The sequence below is a fragment of the Camelus bactrianus genome, chromosome 13 (assembly GCF_048773025.1).
Source record: "Camelus bactrianus isolate YW-2024 breed Bactrian camel chromosome 13, ASM4877302v1, whole genome shotgun sequence".
In the NCBI taxonomy this organism is placed as follows: domain Eukaryota; kingdom Metazoa; phylum Chordata; class Mammalia; order Artiodactyla; family Camelidae; genus Camelus; species Camelus bactrianus.
The window spans coordinates 21,372,089-21,394,751 of NC_133551.1; the positions used below are offsets into that span (position 1 = coordinate 21,372,089).

Genomic DNA, 22,663 nt, shown 5'->3' on the forward strand with positions numbered 1-22,663 from the left:
GAAGTACTAGCCAGTGCAAAAAGGCAAGAAAAAAGAATAAAAGAAACATATATTAGGAAGAAGTAAAACTGCCTCTATTTGCAGATGCTATGATTGTCTACATAAGAAGTCCCGAAGAATCTACCAAAAAAGCTCCTAGAACTTAACGTAAATAGACTACAAAGGAAAAGATAGCAATAAGCAACTGGATTTAGAAATTTAAAAAGCAGTATTGTTTATAATAGCACCAAAAAAAGAAAAAAATCGCTTAGAAATAAATCTAACAAAATCTAACAACAAAACACTGTTGAAAGGAATCAACAAAGATAAAAGGAGAGATATATTCACAGATCGTAAAATGTCCTTTCTCTCCAATTTGATCTACAGAAACAACATAATCCTAATCAAAATATTGGCAAGTTGTTTTGTAGATATTGATAACTTATTCTAAAAAAAAAAATTTAGGAATGGCAAAATTATCAGAATAGCCAAAATAACTTAAAAAGAATAAAGTTGGAGAATTCACATTAGCCGATTTCAAGACTTCACTATAAAGTTACAATAATTAAGACAGTGTAGTATTGGTGAAAGAACAGACAAGATCAATGCAACAGAACAGAATTCAGAAATAAAGCTGGACAAATATAGACAACCTATTTTTCTCAAAGGCAAAAAGGCAATCCAAGGAAGAAATTTCTAGAAGAAAACACAAAAGAAAATCTACATAACCTTATAATCACCAAAACCCAGAAACAATCTGGATGTCCTTCAATAGACAAGTAGATAAACAAACTTCAGTACATCCATACAATGGAATATTACTCAGCAATAAAAAGGGACAAATTATTCAGATACACAGCAATGTGAATGAATCTCAAATGCATTATGCAAAGAAGTCAATTTCAAAAGGCTACATATATTATGTATAATTCCATTTACATGACATTCTGGTAAAGGCGAAATTATAGGACAGAAAACAGATCAATGGTGGCCAACAGCTGGGAAATGAGCAGGTGACTACAAGGAGGCAGCACAAGGAAATTTTGGGGGTGACAGAACCATTCTGTTTGGTACAGTGGTGATAGATACAGGAGTCTGTACACTTGTCAAAACCACAGAACTATGCACAACAAAGTACAAAATGTATTATACATGAAATATTTTAAATCAGCCAGGATGTGGGGGAACCCAAAATGAACTGCAGAATGTGATCAATCAAACTGTTACAAATAAAGATACAAGCATACTGAAGAGGATGGGGAAGAAACAAGATGACCTAAGTAACAGTGAGATGACCTGAGTAACAGTGTGGTGACCAGATACTGCAAGGCTAAAGACAAAAAGAATTATACACAAACACTGTACTTGGTAAATTTGTTTCTCAAAGGGGCTTGGGGGTTAGCAATTCTGAAATTATAACTGACCCTTGAAGAACTCAGGGGTTGATTTGAATATAATTTATAGTCAACCCTCCAAATCCACAGTTCCTCCAAATCTAGGTGTTCAACCAACCACAGACTGTGTAGTAAACACTGTAGTATTTACTACTGAAGAAAATCCATGTATAAGTGGGCCCATGTTGTTCAAGGGTCAATTGAGCTTTTTATGTATATACTAGATACTGTAGTAAGGAAATACACCATAAATAATACTATATTTTAGATAATGAGAGCCAGGTGTGTCTCACTGCTGGAGAAAGAAGTTGCAAATGAGCAAAATAGGAATGACAGAATGAGACCTGACTGAAGTCAGAAGTACCAATATGAACTCATGATTTGCCTTTTCTTTTCAATATACACAGACAGACAAATTCAAAACCAGAGTTGTGTGTGAACACACTGATCAGTATGCATTCACATATTTCCTAGCTGTGTCTCCTAGGAGGGCCCAGAAACAGCAACATCCTGGTAGCAATGTGCACACCTCACATCCAGATCTTAGTTCCTAAATGCCGGACACTCAAGAGAACTAAACATGGAGACTAAAGAGAGCCAAGGATCCCTGGAGAAGTGGGTGCTTCCAGGACTGAGGCAGAGAAAATACAAAATGAATCTGGAGAGAGGGGGAAAAAAAAAGAGGCCATGTCAGGCATGTCCAAAGGACACAGGAGCCAACCAAAAAGAGGTTCCAAACTTATATAAATAACTGAATAAATAATTAAAAGGGGAAAAAAGGACAACTCTTCCTTACAGAATAATTCTAAATAAGTGTAGAAGGAACGAGGGAAATAGAAAATCATCAATAAACACAACAGTAATAACTGTTGAAGGCAAGAGTCGCTATTTAAGTGCTAAAATTAGTGGCCAAAAGTTTAAGGAGAAACAAAATATTTAAACAGTCTCAGAGCATCCGTCTCCAAATTGACTTGCAAAGAGAAAAAACAGTGGAAAAACCTTAAGTGATCAAGGTTAACATCCCCAGTGACAAGACATCACCTTGTACCCCCGATATACTGCACTGTGGTATCGTGTCCAAAATGGATAATCCCAATCTAATTCTGAGAAAACATCAGACACATTCAATTGAGGGACATTCTACAAAATACCTAATTTGTACTATTCAGAAGCACCAAGTCATAAAAGGCAAGGAAAAACTGAAGGAACTGTCACAGACTGAAGAAGACTAAGGAGACTAAAAGGGATGTGGAAACAACAATGAAACACAAGTAATTAAAAGAATACCACAGCTTTTAGATAAGAATATTATGCCTTTGTTAATTTCTTATTTTTAGTGACTATACTAGATAGAGTTATGATAGTTGTACATATTAAGGAAAATTGGGTAAAGGGTATATGGAAATTCTCTGTACAATGTTTACAACTTTTCATAAGTAAAATTCTTCCAAAATAAAAAAAAGATAAAACTCTAACAGAACCTGTTAAGAGGGTGGAAAAACATGCTACAGACTGGGAGAAAATATTTGCAAACCACCTATCTGACAAAGGACTCGTATCTAGAATATATAAAGAATTCCTGAAATTCAACAGTGGAAAAAAAAATCCAATTAGAAAGCAGGCAAAGGACAAGAAGAGACATTTCATTTTGTAGAAGATGACATACAGATGGCAAACACATACACAGAGAGATGTTCAACATTGTAAGCCATAGAGAAATGTAAATTAAGCCTACTGTGACATACGACACATCTATTACAACAGCTAAAAAATTTTTTTTAGTGACAGTATCAAATCCTGGTGAGAACATGAAGACATTGAGAACTTCTCATACATTGTTGGTGGGAATTTAAAACAGGACAGCCACTCTGGAAAATAATTTGGCAATTTCTTTAAAAACTAAACATCTACTTACCATATGACCCAGTAATCACATTCTTGAGCATTTATCCCAGAAAAATAAAAACTTAAGGCCCACACTAAACCTATACACAAATGTTCAAAGCAGCTTTATTTATAATAATCAAAACTGGAAACATCAAAACGTCCCTCAATAAGTAAATGCTAACAAACTGTGGTACATCCATATCCACTATGGAATACCACAGTAAAAAGGAACAAATTACTGAGCCTCTATTTATACAACTTCTGTGAATCTAGAATTACTTCAAGTTTTTAGAAAATAAAGCTGTATCAACCAACACAGCTGCCCATCCCAGTAAATTCAAACTAATGAACTTTTGGGAAAATTTTATGATCGGACTGTTTGCAAAACTATTCAATTTAAACCAAACTGACTCATGTTACACAGTTTGTTGTCTTTAAATATCATTTGACACTAAAGGGTTTCTTGTAGAAGGGGCGGACTCCAGGTATGGGGCATGAAAAGTAAGAGATAAGCCTGTAACAACCTCTTTTCATGCCAGACAGCAAGGAAGCTGCCAACAGGGTTGTACCTAAAGCACAAAGAAGCCACCTTGAATGGGCTCTCACTGGCCAAAAATGAGTTCACCTGAGAATAAATAAGGATAAATAAATGTAATGCTTTGAAGTACCAAATATGCTTAAATCTGTAAGGTCAAAATGATTTTTTTAAAACTCTCTTTGATCAGTTCTGAAGAATACTAGGGAACCATCTCATTATTTTACAATCTGGTCAGTAAAAAGGAAAGAAGCAATTATTCTGCCTTTTCTGTGCAAACTGCACCAAAGTGACCAAACAGTGACAAAGTTTCTCTTTACAGAGATATTTCAGCTAATAACTTAAGAAGGAAATACAGAACAATGTCACCATTTTGCAACCTCTTGAGTTAGCAGATCCACTAATAATTATGAAAGATTGCTAACACCACAAAAATTGAGTTAACCAGACATTATGTACTCCCCATGACTTAGCTTTACCACAAAACAATCTAATTGATATTCTGATCTATCAATTCATAGAACATACAGTGGAGAGAGAATAAATCAGGATTATCCAATCACAATAAAGAACCTGGTTTCTTCCATGCAGAAAATAAAAACAAAGCTTCACCCGACCACATCCACCCCAAAAAAGATGAGGGGGAACCTACAGATTAAAAGAGATCTCAGAGTGGACAGACACCCAAGAGATTTTAAAGCTATCTCAATTCTCAAATCAAACAAAACAAAAACAAAAAGTATCACAGGACAACAGAGAAAATGGAAACACCAGTTGGATACTGATAATATTAAGGAATTACTATTGTTTGCAGGGATGTATGTTATTGTGGTGATTCTATTTTAAGAGGTGAGATATAAAATCAAACCTTTATGGATGAAATAATATAATGTATTGGATTTACCTCAAAAGAATCCAGTGGGGATGGGGGAGGAAATGGATAGGAAAACAGACGAAATAAGACTGCCATATGCTGAAAACTGTCCATGCTGGGTGTCAGGTACATGAGGGTTCATTAAACTACTCTATTTTACATATGCTCGAAGTTTCCTATAATAAAACTATTTTTAAAGACAAAAATTGAATTAATATAAACTTTAAACTATAATGTAATAGTAAAATAAAAACATTTATTCATTAACATTTAAAAACACACAATCATCTAGAACTAATAAGTGAGTTTAATAAAGTTGTAGGATATAATATCAATATACAAAAGTATTTTCATATACTAGTAATATGTAATTGGAAACTGAAATTTTAAAAATACCATGTATAATAGCATCATAAAATACTAAATACTTAAGGATAAATCTGACAAAAGATGTGAAAAACATGTATCCTAAAATTAGCAAATATTGTTGAGGGAAGAGAAAGAAAACCTAAATACATGGAGAGATGTAACAGATTTATGGATTGAAAGACTCAAAGATGTCATTTAACCCAGAATGATCTGTACATTCAATGCAATTCCAATGACAATCCTAGCAAGTTTCTTTTTTTTGGTATGAACTGATAGTTGATTTCTAAATTTCATATGGAAATGAAAAGGATCTTGAATAGTCAAAACAATTTTGAAAAAGAAAAATAAAGTTGGAAAACTAACATTACCTGATTTCAAGACTTATTATAAAGCCACAATAAACAAGAATATCATATTGGCATAAAGAGAAATATAGATCAATACAACAGGATAGAAAGTACAAAAAACAACCCATATACAGATGATTGACTTTTGGCAAAGGTACAAAGGCAGTTCAGTAGAAAAAGGATAATCTTTTCAACAGCTAGTGCTAGAAAAACTGGTTATCCATATGCAATAAAATGGAATTTCAATTTATGTTTCACACCATACACAATAATTAACTCATGGATCATAGATCTAAACATAAAACCTAAAACTGTAAAGGTTCTAGAAGAAAGCATAGGAGAAAATCTTTGTGATCTTTGGTTAGGCAAATATTTCTTTGAGATGAAACCAAAAACCTGACCCTTCAAAAAAAAAGTTGACAAATTCGGCTTCAGAATTTAAAACCTCTGCTCTTTAAAAGGCACTGTTAAGAGAATGAAAAGACAATCCAAAGAGTAGGATAAAGCCATTGCAAATCATGTATCTGACAAAGGAATTGTATCCAAAGCATATAAAAAACACTTAAAACTAAATAAGAAAATAAAAAACCCAATTAAAAAGTAGGCAAAAGCTCTGAACAGACACATCAACAAAGAAGATACACAAACAGCAAAAAAGCACATGAAAGGATGTTCACATTAACTGGTCATTAAAGAAATGAAAATTAAAACCAAAATGAAATTCCCCTAAACACTTATATTAGAATGGAAAAATTTAAAAGACTGGCCATACCAGGGGGAGGGTATAGCTCAAGTACAGCGCATGCTTAACATGCACAAAGTCTCAGGTTTGATCCCCAGTACCTCCTCTAAAAATAAGTAAATAAACCTAATTACCTCCTCCCCCCACAAAAAAGAAAAAGAAAGGAAAAAAAAAAAAAAAAAAAAGACTGGTCATACCAATGGTACAACCACTTTGGAAGAAACCTGGCATTTTATTAAAAATTAAACATATACATACCTTATGATTCAGCCACTCGACTCCTACATATTTACCCAAGAGAAATGAAAGCATAGGTCCATACAAAGAATTGTATAGCAATGTTCATAGCAGCTTTATTTATAATTGAAAAAAAAAAAACAGGAAACCTAGAAGTTCATCACAAGTGGACAGGTGAATAAACTGTGGTACATTCACATGATGGAATACTGTTCAGTAATAAAAAAGAATTAACTACTGATACACACAACAACATGTATATATTTCAAAACAATTAGGCTGAGTGAAAAAAGCCAGACAAAAGAATGCACATATTGTATGATTCCATTTATATAAAATTCTAGAAAATGCAAACTAATCTATAATTACAAAAGCCTGGGGGAAAGTGAGGAAGGGGAGTTGGATGAGGAGATGCAAAAGCAGAGATTACAAAAGGGAACGATAAACTTTTGGAGGTCACAGATATGTTCGTTACCCTGATTGTGGCAAGAATTTCACTGGCATATACACATATATGTCAAAACTTAAATTGTATACTTTAAATATGTACAGCTTAATGTGTGCCAATTTTACTTAAATAAAGCTGTTTTTAAAAAATAACATCTTGTTGTCAACAGGCACGTGAAAAGATGCTCATTATTAGAGCTAATTATTAGAGATATACAAAGCAAAACTACAATGAGGTATCACCTCACACTGGTCAAAATGGTCATCATTAAAAACTCCACAAAAAACAAATGCTAGAGAGGGTGCGGAGAAAAGGGAACCTTCCTATACTGTTGGTAGGAAAGTAAATTGGTACAACCACTATGGAAAACAAACAGTATGGAGGTTTCTTAAAAAACTAAAAATAGAGTTATCATATAATCCAGCAATCCCACTCCTGGGCATATATCTGGAAAAAACTTTAATTCAAAAAGATACATGTACCCCAATGTTCACAGAAGCACTATTTACAATAGACAAGACAGAGAAGCAACCTAAATGTCCACTGACAGATGACTGGATAAGGAAGTTGTGGTATATTTACACAATGGAAACCACTCAGCCACAAAAAAGAAATAAAATAATGCCACTTGCAGCAACATGGATGGACCTGGAGATTTTCATTCTAAGTGCATAAGCCAGAAAGAGAAAGAAACCATGTATCACTCATATGTGAGATCTAAAAAAAAAAAAAAAAGACAAACAAACTTATTTACAAAACAGAAAAAGACTTACAGACATAGAAAACAAACTTACGGTTACCGGTTACCGGGGGGAAGGGGGTGGGAAGGGATAAATTCTAACTATAGATAAAATAAACAAGAAGTTCATACTGTATAACACAGGGAACTATATTCAATATCTTGTAGTAACTTGTGGTGAAAAGCATATGAAAATGAATATATGTATGTTCATGTATGACTGAAGCTGTACACCAGAAATTGACACACTGTAAACTGACTATACTTCAATAAAAATATATATACATAAAAAAAGGGAGAAAGATAAATGTCATATGATATCACACATATGTAGAATTTTTTAAAAAATGATACAAATGACCTTATCTACAAAATAGAAACAGATTCATAGACACAGAAAATCAACTTATGGTTACCAATGGGGAAAGGGGGGGTAGGCATACATTGGGAGTATGAGATTTGCAGGTATCAACTACTATACATAAAACAGATAAACAACAAGGCCCTACTATATAGCAGGGGAACTATATTCAATATCCTGCAATAAACCATAAAGGAAAAGAATGTGAAATATATAGTGTAACTGAATCACTTTGCTACACACCAGACTAACACACATTGTAAATCAACTATATTTCAAAAAAAAATTTTTTTAATAAATAACATCTTGGTTCTAGACACAAATCCAAAATAACTGCTCACTTTCTAGTATACCAGAAATGATTTATTTCTACTTGCCATCAGCATTTGGCATCAGTGACCATGATCTAACAAAAAATTTAAAACTATTCTTACTCTACTTTTCTTCCAAATCCATTTACATTCCTCCAAAATAATCATGAAAAATTGGAACATTCCAATGCCGCCTCAGATTTTTTCCCTTCACGAACTATAAAAATTATTCTCTTCAGTAATGTCTCTATTACAGGCATTGCTAAATTTTTGTTTCTTTCCATTTCTATGTTTTTCCCCTCTTGAACCATAGCTCCAGTGTTCATAGCAACCAAATGAGATTCGGGGGAAAAATAACAAAAACCAGATCTTGGAATTTGGACGCTAAACATCTAACAACGAAATGAATTCTAAAAACAGCACTATGAAGAACATCTTATTTTTCATTATATTTTATAAACTGCCATGACCTCACTATCAAAAAAATGCTTCTTAGATTAAATATAAAAATTAGTATTTCCTGTATAAGCAAATATAAGATAACAAAATTTAGACTTCCACTAAAGAAAACAATCTACTAACACAGGCCTAGTCACAGCAAAGTGATCATGCGTTCTTAAATTGTCAGGTCTACTATACCCTACCTGGGGCACTGAAGTTAGAGAACTTAGGAGACGTAAGTACAAAATTAAAACTACTCTGTCAGATATATAATGTGTCTTATTAATATGAATTCAAATATAATATAAATCAATTCACTTTTATTAAGAATCAAGTTCTATTTCTATTTTATGAATTATTTTTGCATAAAAGACCCATTGCAATTTGCAGTCATAATCTCATGAAAAAAGAAATCCTTCCATGACAAAAATAAGCAAATTTCCCAGGGAAAGATTTTATCACAAGTAATCCAGATGACAAAAGGTCTGAAAGTCTCTACTATGCCTCCCACCTATGACTTCTCATTTTGTTATTTCTTTCTCCCCCAGAGGAAAGTCAATTACTTCCTATATCATTGCCTGGGACACTGAAAATAGAGAATCTCAGAATCCCAAAGCTCCGAGCTGCTTTTTGAGATGATACAGTCCATGTCCTTATCTCTAGGCAAAATGAAAACTTTATCCTATGCATTCAACATGAATTGAGTACCAACTTATGGGCCACTGAGAATGCAAAGAAAGGAATAAGACACTGCCCCTTGTGCTCAGATTTCACAATCCTCCCCACACCATAACCGGATGCCACTGTTTAATATTCTTGTCCACTATCCCCTCCTCATCTAATGTTCTCTGGAGACAAAGTTATTTAGTCACACACAAGTCTCCTGCTCCATAAACCTTACTTCCCATTACTCAGCATAAATTTCTTACTAGAAATTGATTCCTTTAACACAGTACTTACCACACCATTTTTGGGAGGGGTCAGGGGGTGCTCTAAGAGCCTCATTGAGATTCTAAGCTCACTAAGGGCAGGGACTATGTCTAGATCCTCTCACCACTTTATATCTTGACTGAAACAGAGTAAGATACTCAATTAATGTATTTTGAATAAACATCTCTGATAACTGGAACACAACACATATCACAGGCTAACTGTAAACTTTGGACAAATGGGGGTAAATTATCTTCCTCAAGAGGTTTCTGTGAAAGGAGATAACATATGTAAAGTAATATGTGACGTACAGCAGGCGTTCAAAAATGTGCACTTATTATTTTATTTTAATTTTGTAAAACTTTTTAAACAAACACCTTATTTTGAAATAACTTTGGATTTAGTTGCAAAGATAGTAGAGAAAGTTCCCATGATACTTTTTTTCTGACACTAACATCTTACATAATCATAGTACTCTTGTCAGAACTAAAAATTAACATTAGTACAATATTAACTAAACTGGAGACTTTCTGCTACTTTCATCAGTATTTCCACTAATGCTCTTTTTCTAGCTCAGAACCAAGTCAGGATACCACACTGCATTTAGACAGATTTTTATTTTTAAGTGCTCAGCTAATTCTCAGAGTTTCCTGTTTAAAATTCTGAATTTGTAGAATCAACAAAACTACTTACCACTTCATATTGTGGTTTTCAACTGAAACACAGGGTCAGTTTGTCTTAATATGACACATAGTAATATACCAAAGTAAATCTTAAGAAAACCACAGAAGCAAAAGAGACTTAGGTATTCTGCTTAGAGTATTTATTCTTTAAATGAAAGAAAAAATATCTGGAAAATATACCATTCCTTAAATAGATGACACAGGAAAGTAAAATAGGAGTTAACATTTATTGGGGTGCTCACTCATCTTTCCTGTGTGCCAGACGCAATGCTTTTCATCCCTTTTACAGATGATACAAATTGGCTTTAAAGAGGTCAAGTAACTTGTCAAAGATCACACAATTCCATGGTGATGGAACGTGAATCAAAATGCATCACACATGTGTTTAAATTCATGAACGCCATGCATCGTATGTTGAAATTACTTCAGTCACACTGATGATAGTTAACTGTAGAAATGAATCACATCCAACAAGGATTGTCAATTTTTGGAAGCTGAACTAATGAACAAAAATTTTCATACATGTTTTTCTTCATAAAAAATGTCAGTACAATTCTAAAGCTACAGAGCTGTCCAAACAAGAACTCTGAGCTTTTCCTTCGTCTTTTCTTGGTCCTTTGATGCTATTCAAACTACAGCCTGCTCTCTTAGTACAGGAACAACCAACTTTTTTGGTAAAAGCCAGGTAGTAAATATTTTAGGCTTGTGGAACATACAGTCTCTATTGCAACCACTTAACTCTGCTGTTGTAGCACAAAAATAGTCACACATAATATATTAACAAACAAGCTTGGCTGTGTTCTAATAAAACTTCACTTACAAATAAAGGTGGTGACTTGATTTGGCCCATAGGCTATATTTTGCTGACTCATCTTACTGCATTTCATGACATGGAATGAGTTTTCAATACTCAATACCATGACAGAATAGACGATTTATCCTTAAGTTTACCTGCAATGACTCTGTATTATTATTTTTTTAATATCCCATGAAACAAAGTGGACAACAGTCCTAGCCTCAGAAAATTATTCCTAGGATTAAAAAGCGTGTAGTAGCAGAATCAGTTTGGGCAAAAGATACAAAAATAATTCATAAAAGATATAAAATGCTAGTGTCATTTTTCAAATATAATACTCTGATTTCTAAGCTGTGAAAAAACAGGTATTGCCAAATATTACTGGTGAGGCTGTCCACCAGTACAAAACAATATTGTCCTTATGAAAGGAAATTTAACACTACCTATTAAAATTTAAATGCATTTACTCTCTGACCCAGAAATTCAAAGTCTAAAAAATTTACCCTATATCTGTACCTAAGTGAAATGAACTAGATCGAGACTATTCATTATAGCACTGTTCACGATGAACATGATAAAAAAAAACCCAAATGTTCTTTTTTAGAAACATCATGTAGCCATAGGGGAAAAAAAGAAAAAGAAGATCTACATGTATTATGTGAAAAAAATCTCCAGGAAATATTTTAAATACAAAAAAGCAAGAACGTAGGTGGTACACTACCTTCTATAAGAAAGAGTAATTTGTGACAATGTGGATATACATTTAAGGCATTATGCTAAGTGAAATAAGTCAGACAGAGAAGATAAATACCATATGATCTCATTTACACATAGACTCTAAAAAAATTTTAAAAATTTAAACCTGAGCCCACAGATACAGAGAACAGACTGGTGGTTGCCAGAGGCGGGGGGTAAGGGTTGGGCAAAATGAAGGGGGTCAAAAGGCACAAACTTGCAGTTACAAAATAAAATAAGTCCTGAGGGTGTGGGAAGAAAAAAAAAAGAAAGAAAGAAAGAATATATAATTGCTGATATCTGAATAAAGAAACCCTGAAAGATATTCAAGTAATATAAATGGTTACCCACAGAAAGTGGATAGGAATTGAGATAGAATAAAACACATATATGTATGTACATATGTGTGTGTGTGTGTGTGTGTAGTTTTGAATTCTGAACCATGTAAATGTATTAGCTATTCAAATAATAAATTTTAAAGAATAGTATTACTTTAGGATCTCTGTAAGAATTAAATGAGTTTGTAAATGTACCTAATATAAAAAGTCCAACACAGTACTCAACACAGTGGGTTCTGCTATGTCCTGTTGCTGTTTTTCCTAAATGTCACCCAAAATGTATGATAACTTAAGCAAGTAAAAAAATAAATATCAAACACTTAGACTCAATATTTTCATCTCTAGGAATCTATCTTAATAAAAATCTAAAAATTGGACAAAGATTTATATATAAATAATGAACTGTTGACACAACTGCAAAACTCAAAAATAAAGAAATATTCAATAAACTATAGTACACCTGTATTTATAAAGCATTTTTAATGACAAAGAAAATGCTCAAAATATACAATTTTATAATGTCAAATGAGGGGGACAGGGCAGTGGGGATGGGGAGTGAAGGATTAGGGACAGAGACATATGCAGAAATAAAAGACCTATGGAAAGTATAGCCAACAAGCTTTTATAAAGGGATTGTTGGCAATTTTATTTTCTCTCCAATTCTCTACTGCATTTTTAAAATTTGCTTTTAAGCATGTAATCCTGAAAAAGGAAAAGAAAAAAAAGAAGAGAAAATGGGTTTTGAGATCAAAGAAATGCAAGTTCAAATCTCATATATATGCAGTTTTAGACAAGCTAATTAAGCTCTTTAAAAGTTAGCAGATCTTGTATAGCACAGAGAAATATATACAAGATCTTGTGGTAGCTCACAGAGAAAAAAATATGACAATGAATATATGTATGTTCATGTATAACTGAAAAATTGTGCTCTACACTGGAATTTGATACAACATTATAAAATGACTATAACCCAATAAAAAAAAGTTTAAAAAAAAAAGTTAGCAGATCCATAAAATGGAGATGATATCCTAATTCCAGGGTTATTTTGAGGATTAGAGACTTATGTAAAAAAGATTTAACTAATGTCTTAAACATAGTGAACACTAAGTAGTAATTACCACTCTCGTATATCTAATTTGTGTAACATCCTATCCTAGCTATGTAAAACTATATTTCATCCCTCTAAGATACTATTCATTTTAAGATGTAAACAAGTTTTAGAAATGTTGAAATGTGAAAAATGATCACCTTAGATTTGATGAAATTTAAGTTTACTGAACTAAATACTACTTTCTACACATCTTTTTATTTCTACTATGGAGTACAAATTGCATTAGAAACAAATATTAAAAATAAAAGGACTATTCCCATATGAGATATACAAATGGATAGAAAGCCCGTGAAAATATGCTCAACGTGGCTAATCATTAGGGAAATACAAGTCAAAACCACAATGAGATGCCAACTCACTCCCATTAAAGTGGCTACAACTAAAGAAACAGAAAATGAGTGCTGGCAAGCATGTGAAGTAATTGGAACCCTTGTGAAGTGCTGGTAGAAATAAAAAATGGTACAACCACTATGGTAAACAGCATGGTAATTCCACAAAAAATAAAAAATAGAATTACCATATGATCCAGCAATTTCATTTCTGGGAATATACCCAAAAGAATTGAAGCAGGAATTTTAATAGATATTGATACAGCCATGTTCACAGCAGGATTATTCACAAAACCCAGAAGGCAGAAGCAACCCAAGTGTACAGCAAAGGGTCAATGAATAAACGAAATGTGGTATATACATAAAAATCTAATGTTATTCAACATGGAAAAAGAAGGAAATTCGGACATGCTACAACATGGATGCACTTTGAAAGTATTATGCTAAGTGAAATAAGCCAGACACAAAAAGACAAATACTACATAAAACTCCATTTAGGAGGTACCTACTACCTAGAGTAGTCAAATTCATAGAGACAGAAAATAGAATGGTGGTTGCCAGTAGCTGGTGGGAGGGAGAAGGAAGAACTGCTGTTTAGTGGCACTAGAGTTCTAGTTCTGCAAGATGAAAAGAGTTCTGAAGACTGGTTTGCACAACAGTGTCAATGTACCTAATGCTACTGAACTACACATATAAAAATGGTGAAAACGGTAAATTTCGTTATGTATATTACCACAATAAAATAAAATTAAAATTAGAGGATTGCAATAGTGAGAATAAGTCCATTTGAATGACAGAATTCTCTGAAAATAATTGTAACAGACTGCATAAATTTACTGTGTAAATTCAAATTTTTAAAGTAATATAATCCCCTTTCAAGAGTTATAAATACAAAAACAACAAAAAAAATGAAATAAATAAAAATCAAGTAAGTTTTAAACTACTTTAATAAACACTTTGAACCATTTAAAACCCCAAATGAAACTTAAATACTGTAAACACAATATGCTATGAGCAATAAACTTATTATTCAACTTTGTATTTGTTTCCTTTTTGTTTTGTTTTTTTTTACCTGGCAGAGAGAATAGTACCAAGACAGAGGAAGATCAAAGACTCTTAGCGCTGCTGTCTTCAAGGAAAACTGTGATTTGCTTACTGTTTCTTCTGACATGACTCCTCTTCTAATCTTCATTAAATGAAACATAAAAATACATTAGCTGCAAAGATTTTTGGTTACTCTACCAAATGAAACATACAAATTGAAAATATCAACATTTTTTTTCCACAGATAATTAATCACATTACACTTACATGAAGAAAATAGCATTCTGAGTCAAATTTTCTTGAGCTAGAAGTTTATTTATCTCTAAAGTAGCCAAAAAGAAAATGAGTTAGATTTGAACTTTGAGTTGAAGTAATAGATTTTCCTTAGAAAACTGCAGGTTCTAGTTTCTTTTCTGGTTAACTAAATGTTTCAGCTTTTAAATAGTAATTTAAAATACTTCTCTTCTCACTTATTTTCCTCAAATAACAGCAGGGGTGGTAGGGGGTTCAGTTCTCAAAGGAATCTGATTGGAATCATGACTCCTGGGTCTAGAGAGGAACCTCAGAGCTCACTGAACTTCAGAATGCATACAGTTATTCGTCTACTGTCCCATTTTACAGCCCTTGAAAGAAATGCCACACATATGCTATGAAATTTTTAAAAATTTTTGATGCCTATTTCTACTGAAGTCAAAGAAAGAAAAGTCAGGTGTCTATAAAGGCAGCTGTCACTGAGCGAGGTCCTTACAGGTAGCAGAACCTTGATAGAAATATGATGGTTCAGGGACAGAGTCTATGTTTTGTAGAGCCAAAAACTCAATTTTATCAATATACCCTGTTGCATACACACTAAACAAATTCACAGAGCACTGATGTATAAATTAGTTCACATATTTATTCATTTATAATAAAGAAATTACACTCTCTAGTGAAAGAATACTTTTAAATGCTATCAAAACATACACTCCTTGAAATAAGACATTGTAGAGAGTTGAATTAAGTAGAAAGGCTGTGTGCTGAGCACAAAATTAATGGGTCCTGATGAATACTTCATACAGGTCAAGAAAAACCCTGAGAACTCTTGTATACAGGAGTAAGCTTCTCCACTACCCAGAATGGTGATGCCTACCAAATTTAATATTTCTTTTTCTTGGATAGTGCTGTACAGACTTTACCAAAGAGAAAAATAAAATTACCAACAATTCTTCTAAAACAGCTTATTTACTATATTTTCTTTCTTCCTTTTTTTTTCGCTATAGTTTTAGACTAACCCCTTCCGTTAACACCCGCCATTATTACAGACAAATATTAAAACCATTGACTAAGTAGTAGTTTCCTTTCACATCAAACACAATAATACCTGTTAGGATGGGTGACCGCTACTGATACGTAACCTTATTCCTTATTAGTGACAGTCACAGAGTGTAAACTTAAATCCGCCTCACGCATATCCTAATCACAATTTTTCGGCTCAGTATAATTAGTTCTAATTGAAGTACATTTATTCCAACCAAAAAACTGTGATATAGACATATTATTGAGAAATACAAAGGAAATAAAGAAGAATCAGTTAAACAAGTGAAATGGTCCTGTAGGGAATGAGACGAGGCGTGGAGGGAGGTCGGGAGGGATCCACTTTCATTATAAATGCTTCTGTAATATTTGATTTTTTTTAACAAGTGCCTACATGTATTACTTTTCTTAAATGCTACACAAAAAAAAGTGGGGGGAAGCACATTTACCCCCACCAAAAAACTGACAACTTTTTTTAAGAAATGTTTTTAGTAATTAAATAGATTCCGGATGGTTAAAGCTATCCATGCTTCTGCATTAAAAAAAAAAAAAAAAAAAAAAAACTGAAACAAATCCATCCAAAGTGATTTTCTCCATAATAGAGTTCCAAATTTTTAAGCAGAGGAGAAAGAAAAAACAGCAAACACTTCAACTTGATGCAGGGGTTTCCTTAAAAGAACTCTAACAAATGTCTATTTTTACATTGTAACCACCTCATTCCCTTTCATTTAAAATCACTGAGGAAGCGATCCAAATTTAATCATTAATAACTGAATAGCTTTTTAAAATCTAGTCATTTCAGTTGCTTTCATAAGTATTAATTAAAATAAACATGAAGTCACTTTCATGATTATTCAGATTTGCAGAGGGGGTTAAAATGTCACCAAAAATATTGTACTCCATAATATTACTCGTTTCTCTCCATTCTAATCACTGAGAGTTAAAAATAAGTGTCATAATTAGAGTTTGCTTCTTAAACACCCTAAAATTCTATCTGTAAGTTGCACTTTATAAATTCAAGCAAGAATGAAAGTCTAAAATACCCCGAAAATTTTGATGTGAAACAAAAATCTATACAACCGAACTCTGAAAAGATACTTTAAATACAGCAAAAACGCTTACTTGCAATAATGATAAATAATAATAATAAAGCTCTATGCATGAGCAAGACCTTTGGAGTCCTCTATCCAGAAAAGGTTTAAGAACAGAAGGGCTCAGACGCCACAAACCTCCCGATGCCAAATTATTCTCTGAAAGCACCTTCAAAGAAAGCATAATCTCCCTCCTCCAAAAACCACTCCCCCGCTCAAACCACTGACATTCCTGCAGAAACTTGGACCACAGTAGCTGCCCCACCTGCCGCAGGACTCCCCCACCCCCACCGCGCCCTCCTCTGCGGGCTTCCTTTCTCTCTACCAAGAGGACCAGAAAAGGGGTCCCCTCTCCGCTTGGCCGCCCAGACCCCAGCGCGGACTCCGAGCGGTCGCAAGCCCAACCTGATTTAGCGCTCTGGAAGGTCCCCCGCTCCGGCTTTCCGTGCCTCCACCCGCACTCGGAGTCCAGAGGGCCCAGGCCGGCCCTCCAGCCACCCCTCCACGCCCTGCCGCCTCTGCCCCGCGGCGGTCCGGACCCCACGCGCCCCCTCCACCCGCGTACCTGGAGCTCCAGGCCAGGTGCAACCGACCCAAGCCTCCTTCCCCGCCGCAGCCCGGCGCTCAGCCACAGCCTGGCCTCGGGGGCGGAGTCCTTCCGGGGTCAGGAGTGGGACGGTGGAGAGAAAGTAGCTGGGGCCTCCGGGCCTTACTGCGTGAGGGTCTACGTGTGAAGCAGCTCCCGCCATTTTTGTTAAGGGCAGAGGCTCCCGCCTTGCGGAATGGATACAAAACATCGAAAGGCAGAATTGCAATTCTTTAACAGCAATGTCAAGAGCTAATATCGTAGTTTGGAACCTGCCAATCTGATGAAAATTATGGAGGCTTTCCCTCCATATGTCACTTAAATATATTGTTAAAAGAAAACAAGCTCATACATTATTAAAAGAAAAAAATACATATAATATATAGAACACAAGGTTAGATGCCCCAAACCAATCCATGGATCCCAGATTAAGATCTTCTACTACAAAAAAAAAAAAAAAAAAAAAAAAACTACTACAGACCCTCAGCCCCTAAATGACTTAATGTTGAGGCATTCCAATATGCTATTAATGATAAAGTTATTATTGATTTCAATTCCTCGTTTGCTTTTTTCCATTGTTCCCACTGAATTAGGCTGCCAAAGACTAGGTCAAAGAATATGGTCAACTATGAGGGGTTAGGCAAGATATTCACAGTTCTGAGATTCTGTCTAATACATAGCAATCTAATGGGGAGAAGGAGAGAACAAAACAGTATGCTGTTTCTATGTGCAGTCCTGAGCCAAAACATTTTGTTAGAACTGCAGATTTTAAAATTCCAATTTCTGAGCATATTTGTGGTGAAAAGCCACAGTAATTTTGTAAGGACAGCTAAAACATAAGGGCAAATGTTACTATTCCTATCTAAGGAACAAGAATGAACAGTCCTTTCTGTTAATTTTCAAAATTCCCATTTAGTCAAATGAAAAACAGAGAAAATGGTAATTCCAATGTGTGATGGTACCAGATGAATAATAACTAAAAATGCACAGACTGAGCTCTATGTGAAAATATTTTACACTTACGAAGTAAATGGTGTTCTTGACACTTGAAGAACTTGGAATTTGTAAGGCTACGTTTGTTCGTTGCTCCATCTCCTCTCTGCTGCCTCCTCCCTATTTCCCACAACTTTCAAACATTCAGCCTAATGGGAAGAACAGTAATAATGATAGCTTGAAGCAACTTTCCTATGAACACTATCTCCTTTAATTCCACAATAACCATTACACACTGGGTATGGATTTTACTCTATAACAGGAGAATAAGAAATATCATATTATGTTTTTTAAATCAGTGTAATTTTCTCCAAGCCTCCATTCTCCTGTGTTACCAAAATATTCAATCTTAATCATTATTAGGTATATCAGGCAGGGTTCTGTTAGCTAGAAGCAAAAGAAAACAGAACAAACAGTAGCTTAAACCATAGGATAGGGTGGTCCACATGGATGTTAGCAACAAATAGACACAGTCTCATATTTGAACTTGATGGCTTATGCCATCCTGACCCAAGGGAAAAAATGGGGCTTGGATTAATTCTAAAGATCTGTCCCTCTCCCAGATAACCAAAGTCAACAAGTAATGCTCACCAAATCAGGGCTTGAAATTCATGGAATAATATTAGTTATTAGCGCTGTTCAAATATTGAAGTAGTTGCTATATCATCCATTAATGAATTTGGGGATCCTAGGTGCATAGAACTGAAACAGTACTGTGGAGTCAGAATGCCAATAGTTTGAATTCTTTCTCTGACACTTACTAGATGTGTGGTCTTACGCAAGGTACTTACCCTCATTATGCCTCAGTTTCCTCATTAGGATGTTGAGAAGGTAAATGTAATAATACTTGTAAAGCACTAAGATTCTTAGGTAAATTTTTAACTTGGGTTACTTGTACCTCCATGGGATTCAAGGATAAAACTCTATTGCCATGTAATTGATTTCCTTTGTAATATTTTCTTTTATACATATGGAAACATTACTTTGAGAAAGGAATCTGTTTACCTTACCAGAATGCCAAAGGGACCCATCATTGACGTCAAAAAATGGTTGACAACACCCCTGGGCACATATTTCTAATGTATGTAGCATATTAAGTGGGATTTTTCCATGTCTTTTGGCAAAATTCCGAAGCTGAGAAAAGTAGATGCCAAGTGGCCTCAGCATTCTAAAAAAAGGATGCTAAATCATCCAAACATGGCATGCTAGGATAAGGCAGCAACCCTTAGTAACACTTAGTCCTCAAGTACCTCCAGGGAATGATATGGCAGAATTGATCAAAAAATATTGGAGAATGGAAATGCCTAGGAGACAATTTTCTGGAGTGCTGTGCATTTTTCCTTCTCCTCCCCGAAGAGTGCTGCTTATTCCATCCTACTCCCATCTTGAGCCAAGTGAAAAAGCTTTAAGAAACTCAGACAACTTGACCTCTGTGGCCTGTAGTTTATGTCACCTGGAAAAATCTAAAGGCAATAGACTATCCAAGGAGGACTTTGATAGCAGAGTAGAGGGAGGGCTGCAGTGGAAGTGGCCTGTACTGGCAAACTTGCAAGAAAAGTTTTCCTATGGACTCTGTGAATGCCACAGAAGGTAGCTAGGCTTGAATTATCTTAAAAGGTTGTATCTTGAAACCAGGAGCTAAGTGGACCATCTAAATCGTTAGCCACAGATTTTTTTTTGAAGTATTAAGAAATGAAACAGTAAGAAGTACCCTGTGAGTAGTAGGGAGGGGCAGTTACCAAAAAATTCCATAAGAGCCAGCACCTTGGAGTGGGTCACATGCAGAAAGCACCAAAGTCAGATTTAACCCAACTGATTAGGTATATCTGATATTTTATTTCAAATATTTAGGATTATCACTCTAGCTAAGACAACATATGGCCAATGTACTTCCTGAATTATTGGTGAAAACAGTGCTTATCAAGTGACAACTTTCAGCCTGACCAAAGTCTAACATTTTGACAGTTAAAAACAATTACATTAGCTAAGTAAATGAATTCTTTTAGGTGATTCATATATCCAATTACCTTTGTCATTAAATGCTGAAAACTGGCAGAGTCCCCAGAAATAGCTCAGGGCCTCCTTTTAAATCTACACAATGCCATAAGGCATATGCTGGCCATTGTATCTTTGTTTTTATCACGCAGGCAAAAGCGTTTGACAAGACTCCTCTAAAAGTCAGAACTAAGCCAACCAAGGCATCTAGAACTCAGAGAATTGTTCTAGATGCTAATTTAGAACATCTTCTCTAAACACATCCAAATACTGCTGATTCAGTTCCTGAAAATATTAAACATAGAGTTACCACATGACTCAGCAATTCTACATCCAAGAGAAATGAGAACATACATCCATGTAAAAACTTGTATATGAATGTGCGTAGTAGCATTATTCATTATAGCTAAAAAATGAAAGCAACCCAAATGTCTATATATGGATGAATGGATAAATGAAATTGGTATATCCATATAACGAAATAGTATTTGTCCATAAAAAGGATTGAAGTACTGATACATGTACAACATGGTTGCATCTTGAAAACATGCGAAGTAAAGAAGGCAGTCATAAAGCACTGCATATCCTATGATTCTATTTATATGAAACATCCAGAATAGGCAAATCTATAAAGTATATATCATCGTTGTCCCAGGAGGGAAGGGTTGAGGGGACATGCAGGTTATTCCTAAAAGGTGTGGGACTTCTTTAGGGGGTGGCGAAATGTTCTAAACTTAGACTGTGGTGCTGGTTGTGCAATGTGCGAATATACTAAAAATTATTCATTTGTATACTCTAAATGTGTGAATTGTATAGTATGTGAATTATATCTCAATAAGGCTGTTACCCCTCAATAAGGCTGTTATTATTGCCACTTCTTAGGTCAAAAAAATCGAGGCTTAGAGAGATTATGAAAATGTTAAAACTAGAGATCTGAAGCCAGAGAATGATCCAGAGCAGGCTCTTCCCCGCACTGCCTCTGTAGTTATCAAAATGTTGAGCTGCTCCAGTAAGAGGCATGCATTCTATTGGGAGGTATTTACATCAAAATGTAAAATACATAGTAAACCACACAAGTGTTTTTCTAGTAAAAGCTTAGGTAAATCAGTTTATTCTAAAGTTACTTTAGCATAAAGTACAATAAAATTAAAAATAAACCCCAAGGAAATAAGAATTCTTATTGTGTACATTTTGTACATTTAGAACTCATGGCATTTCAAGTCTAGAAAACCATGGGCTATTTCTAAAATGAATAAATGAAAAGGACTATATTTGCTGTTTATATACTTAAATAATGAACATTTTGAAAAGTATAAGATAATTACTTTCTCCCCAAGTTAGAAAAGACACCGTATTTCTTTCACATTTCATATCCATTCACCTTTTTCAGTAGCATATTTGTTCATTTGTCCATTTCCTACATGTGTCCTGTACTTTTTAATGCTGGAAATACTAGGATGAGTAAGAAAAATCCCTGCCTGTATTTTGATTCAGGAGACTGAAACATGAAAAAGTTATTGCAATGTATAATAATGATATTACCCTGTATAATTTATAATCAACAGAATAATATCACTAAGGAGTGTGCCACAGGAGGAAGGAAGGGCCCTCATGGCCTGATAAAGTTAAAGAAAGCTTCTACTAGGAGGTAACTCTTGAGAGATGAGAAAAAGGGTGGCGGTAGGAGGGTATAGCTCAAGTGGTAGAGCACATACTTAGCAAGCACAAGATCCTGGATCCAGTCCCCAGCACCTCCTCTAAAAATAAGTAAACAAGTAAACCTAATTACCTCTCCTCCCAAAAGAAAACTTGAAAAACAAAAAAAAGAAAGAGGGCAGCAGTTATGTATACATCAGTGGTATAGTGTATGCTTAGCATGCATGAAGTCCTGGGTTCAATCCCTGGTACTTCCATTAAAAAAAAAATAGTAAAGGAAAAGGACAAAATGGCATTCTACAAGTAGACTTCCTTAGTTTATGATGGGAGAGGCAAAAGCAAACGCTATGCCTTTCAGGAGAATGGGGTGTAGATTAGAATAGCTGGAAGGCAGGGTGCTTCATTAGGTGTAACAAAAG

General features: G+C 34.6%; 1 protein-coding gene across 3 annotated transcripts in view; it reads right to left on the reverse strand.

Annotated features, from left to right (window-relative positions):
• The window catches only part of MIGA1 (mitoguardin 1), a 74,598-nt gene extending 56,862 nt beyond the window's left edge, over positions 1-17,736 (reverse strand). Inside the window, exons 1-2 of one of the 3 annotated variants that reach the window (XM_010963372.3) lie at positions 17,580-17,736; positions 14,659-14,772 (exon numbers count right to left, since the gene is read on the reverse strand). In XM_010963372.3, coding sequence (XP_010961674.1) covers positions 14,659-14,757 — 99 coding nt within the window. In that variant the 5' untranslated portion in view covers positions 14,758-14,772; positions 17,580-17,736. Of the gene's footprint in view, positions 1-4,699; positions 4,857-14,658; positions 14,773-17,579 lie in introns of those variants that run through there. The other 2 variants (XM_074376189.1, XM_074376188.1) reach the window with 2 other exon arrangements.
• Between the last annotated feature and the right edge of the window lie 4,927 nt (positions 17,737-22,663).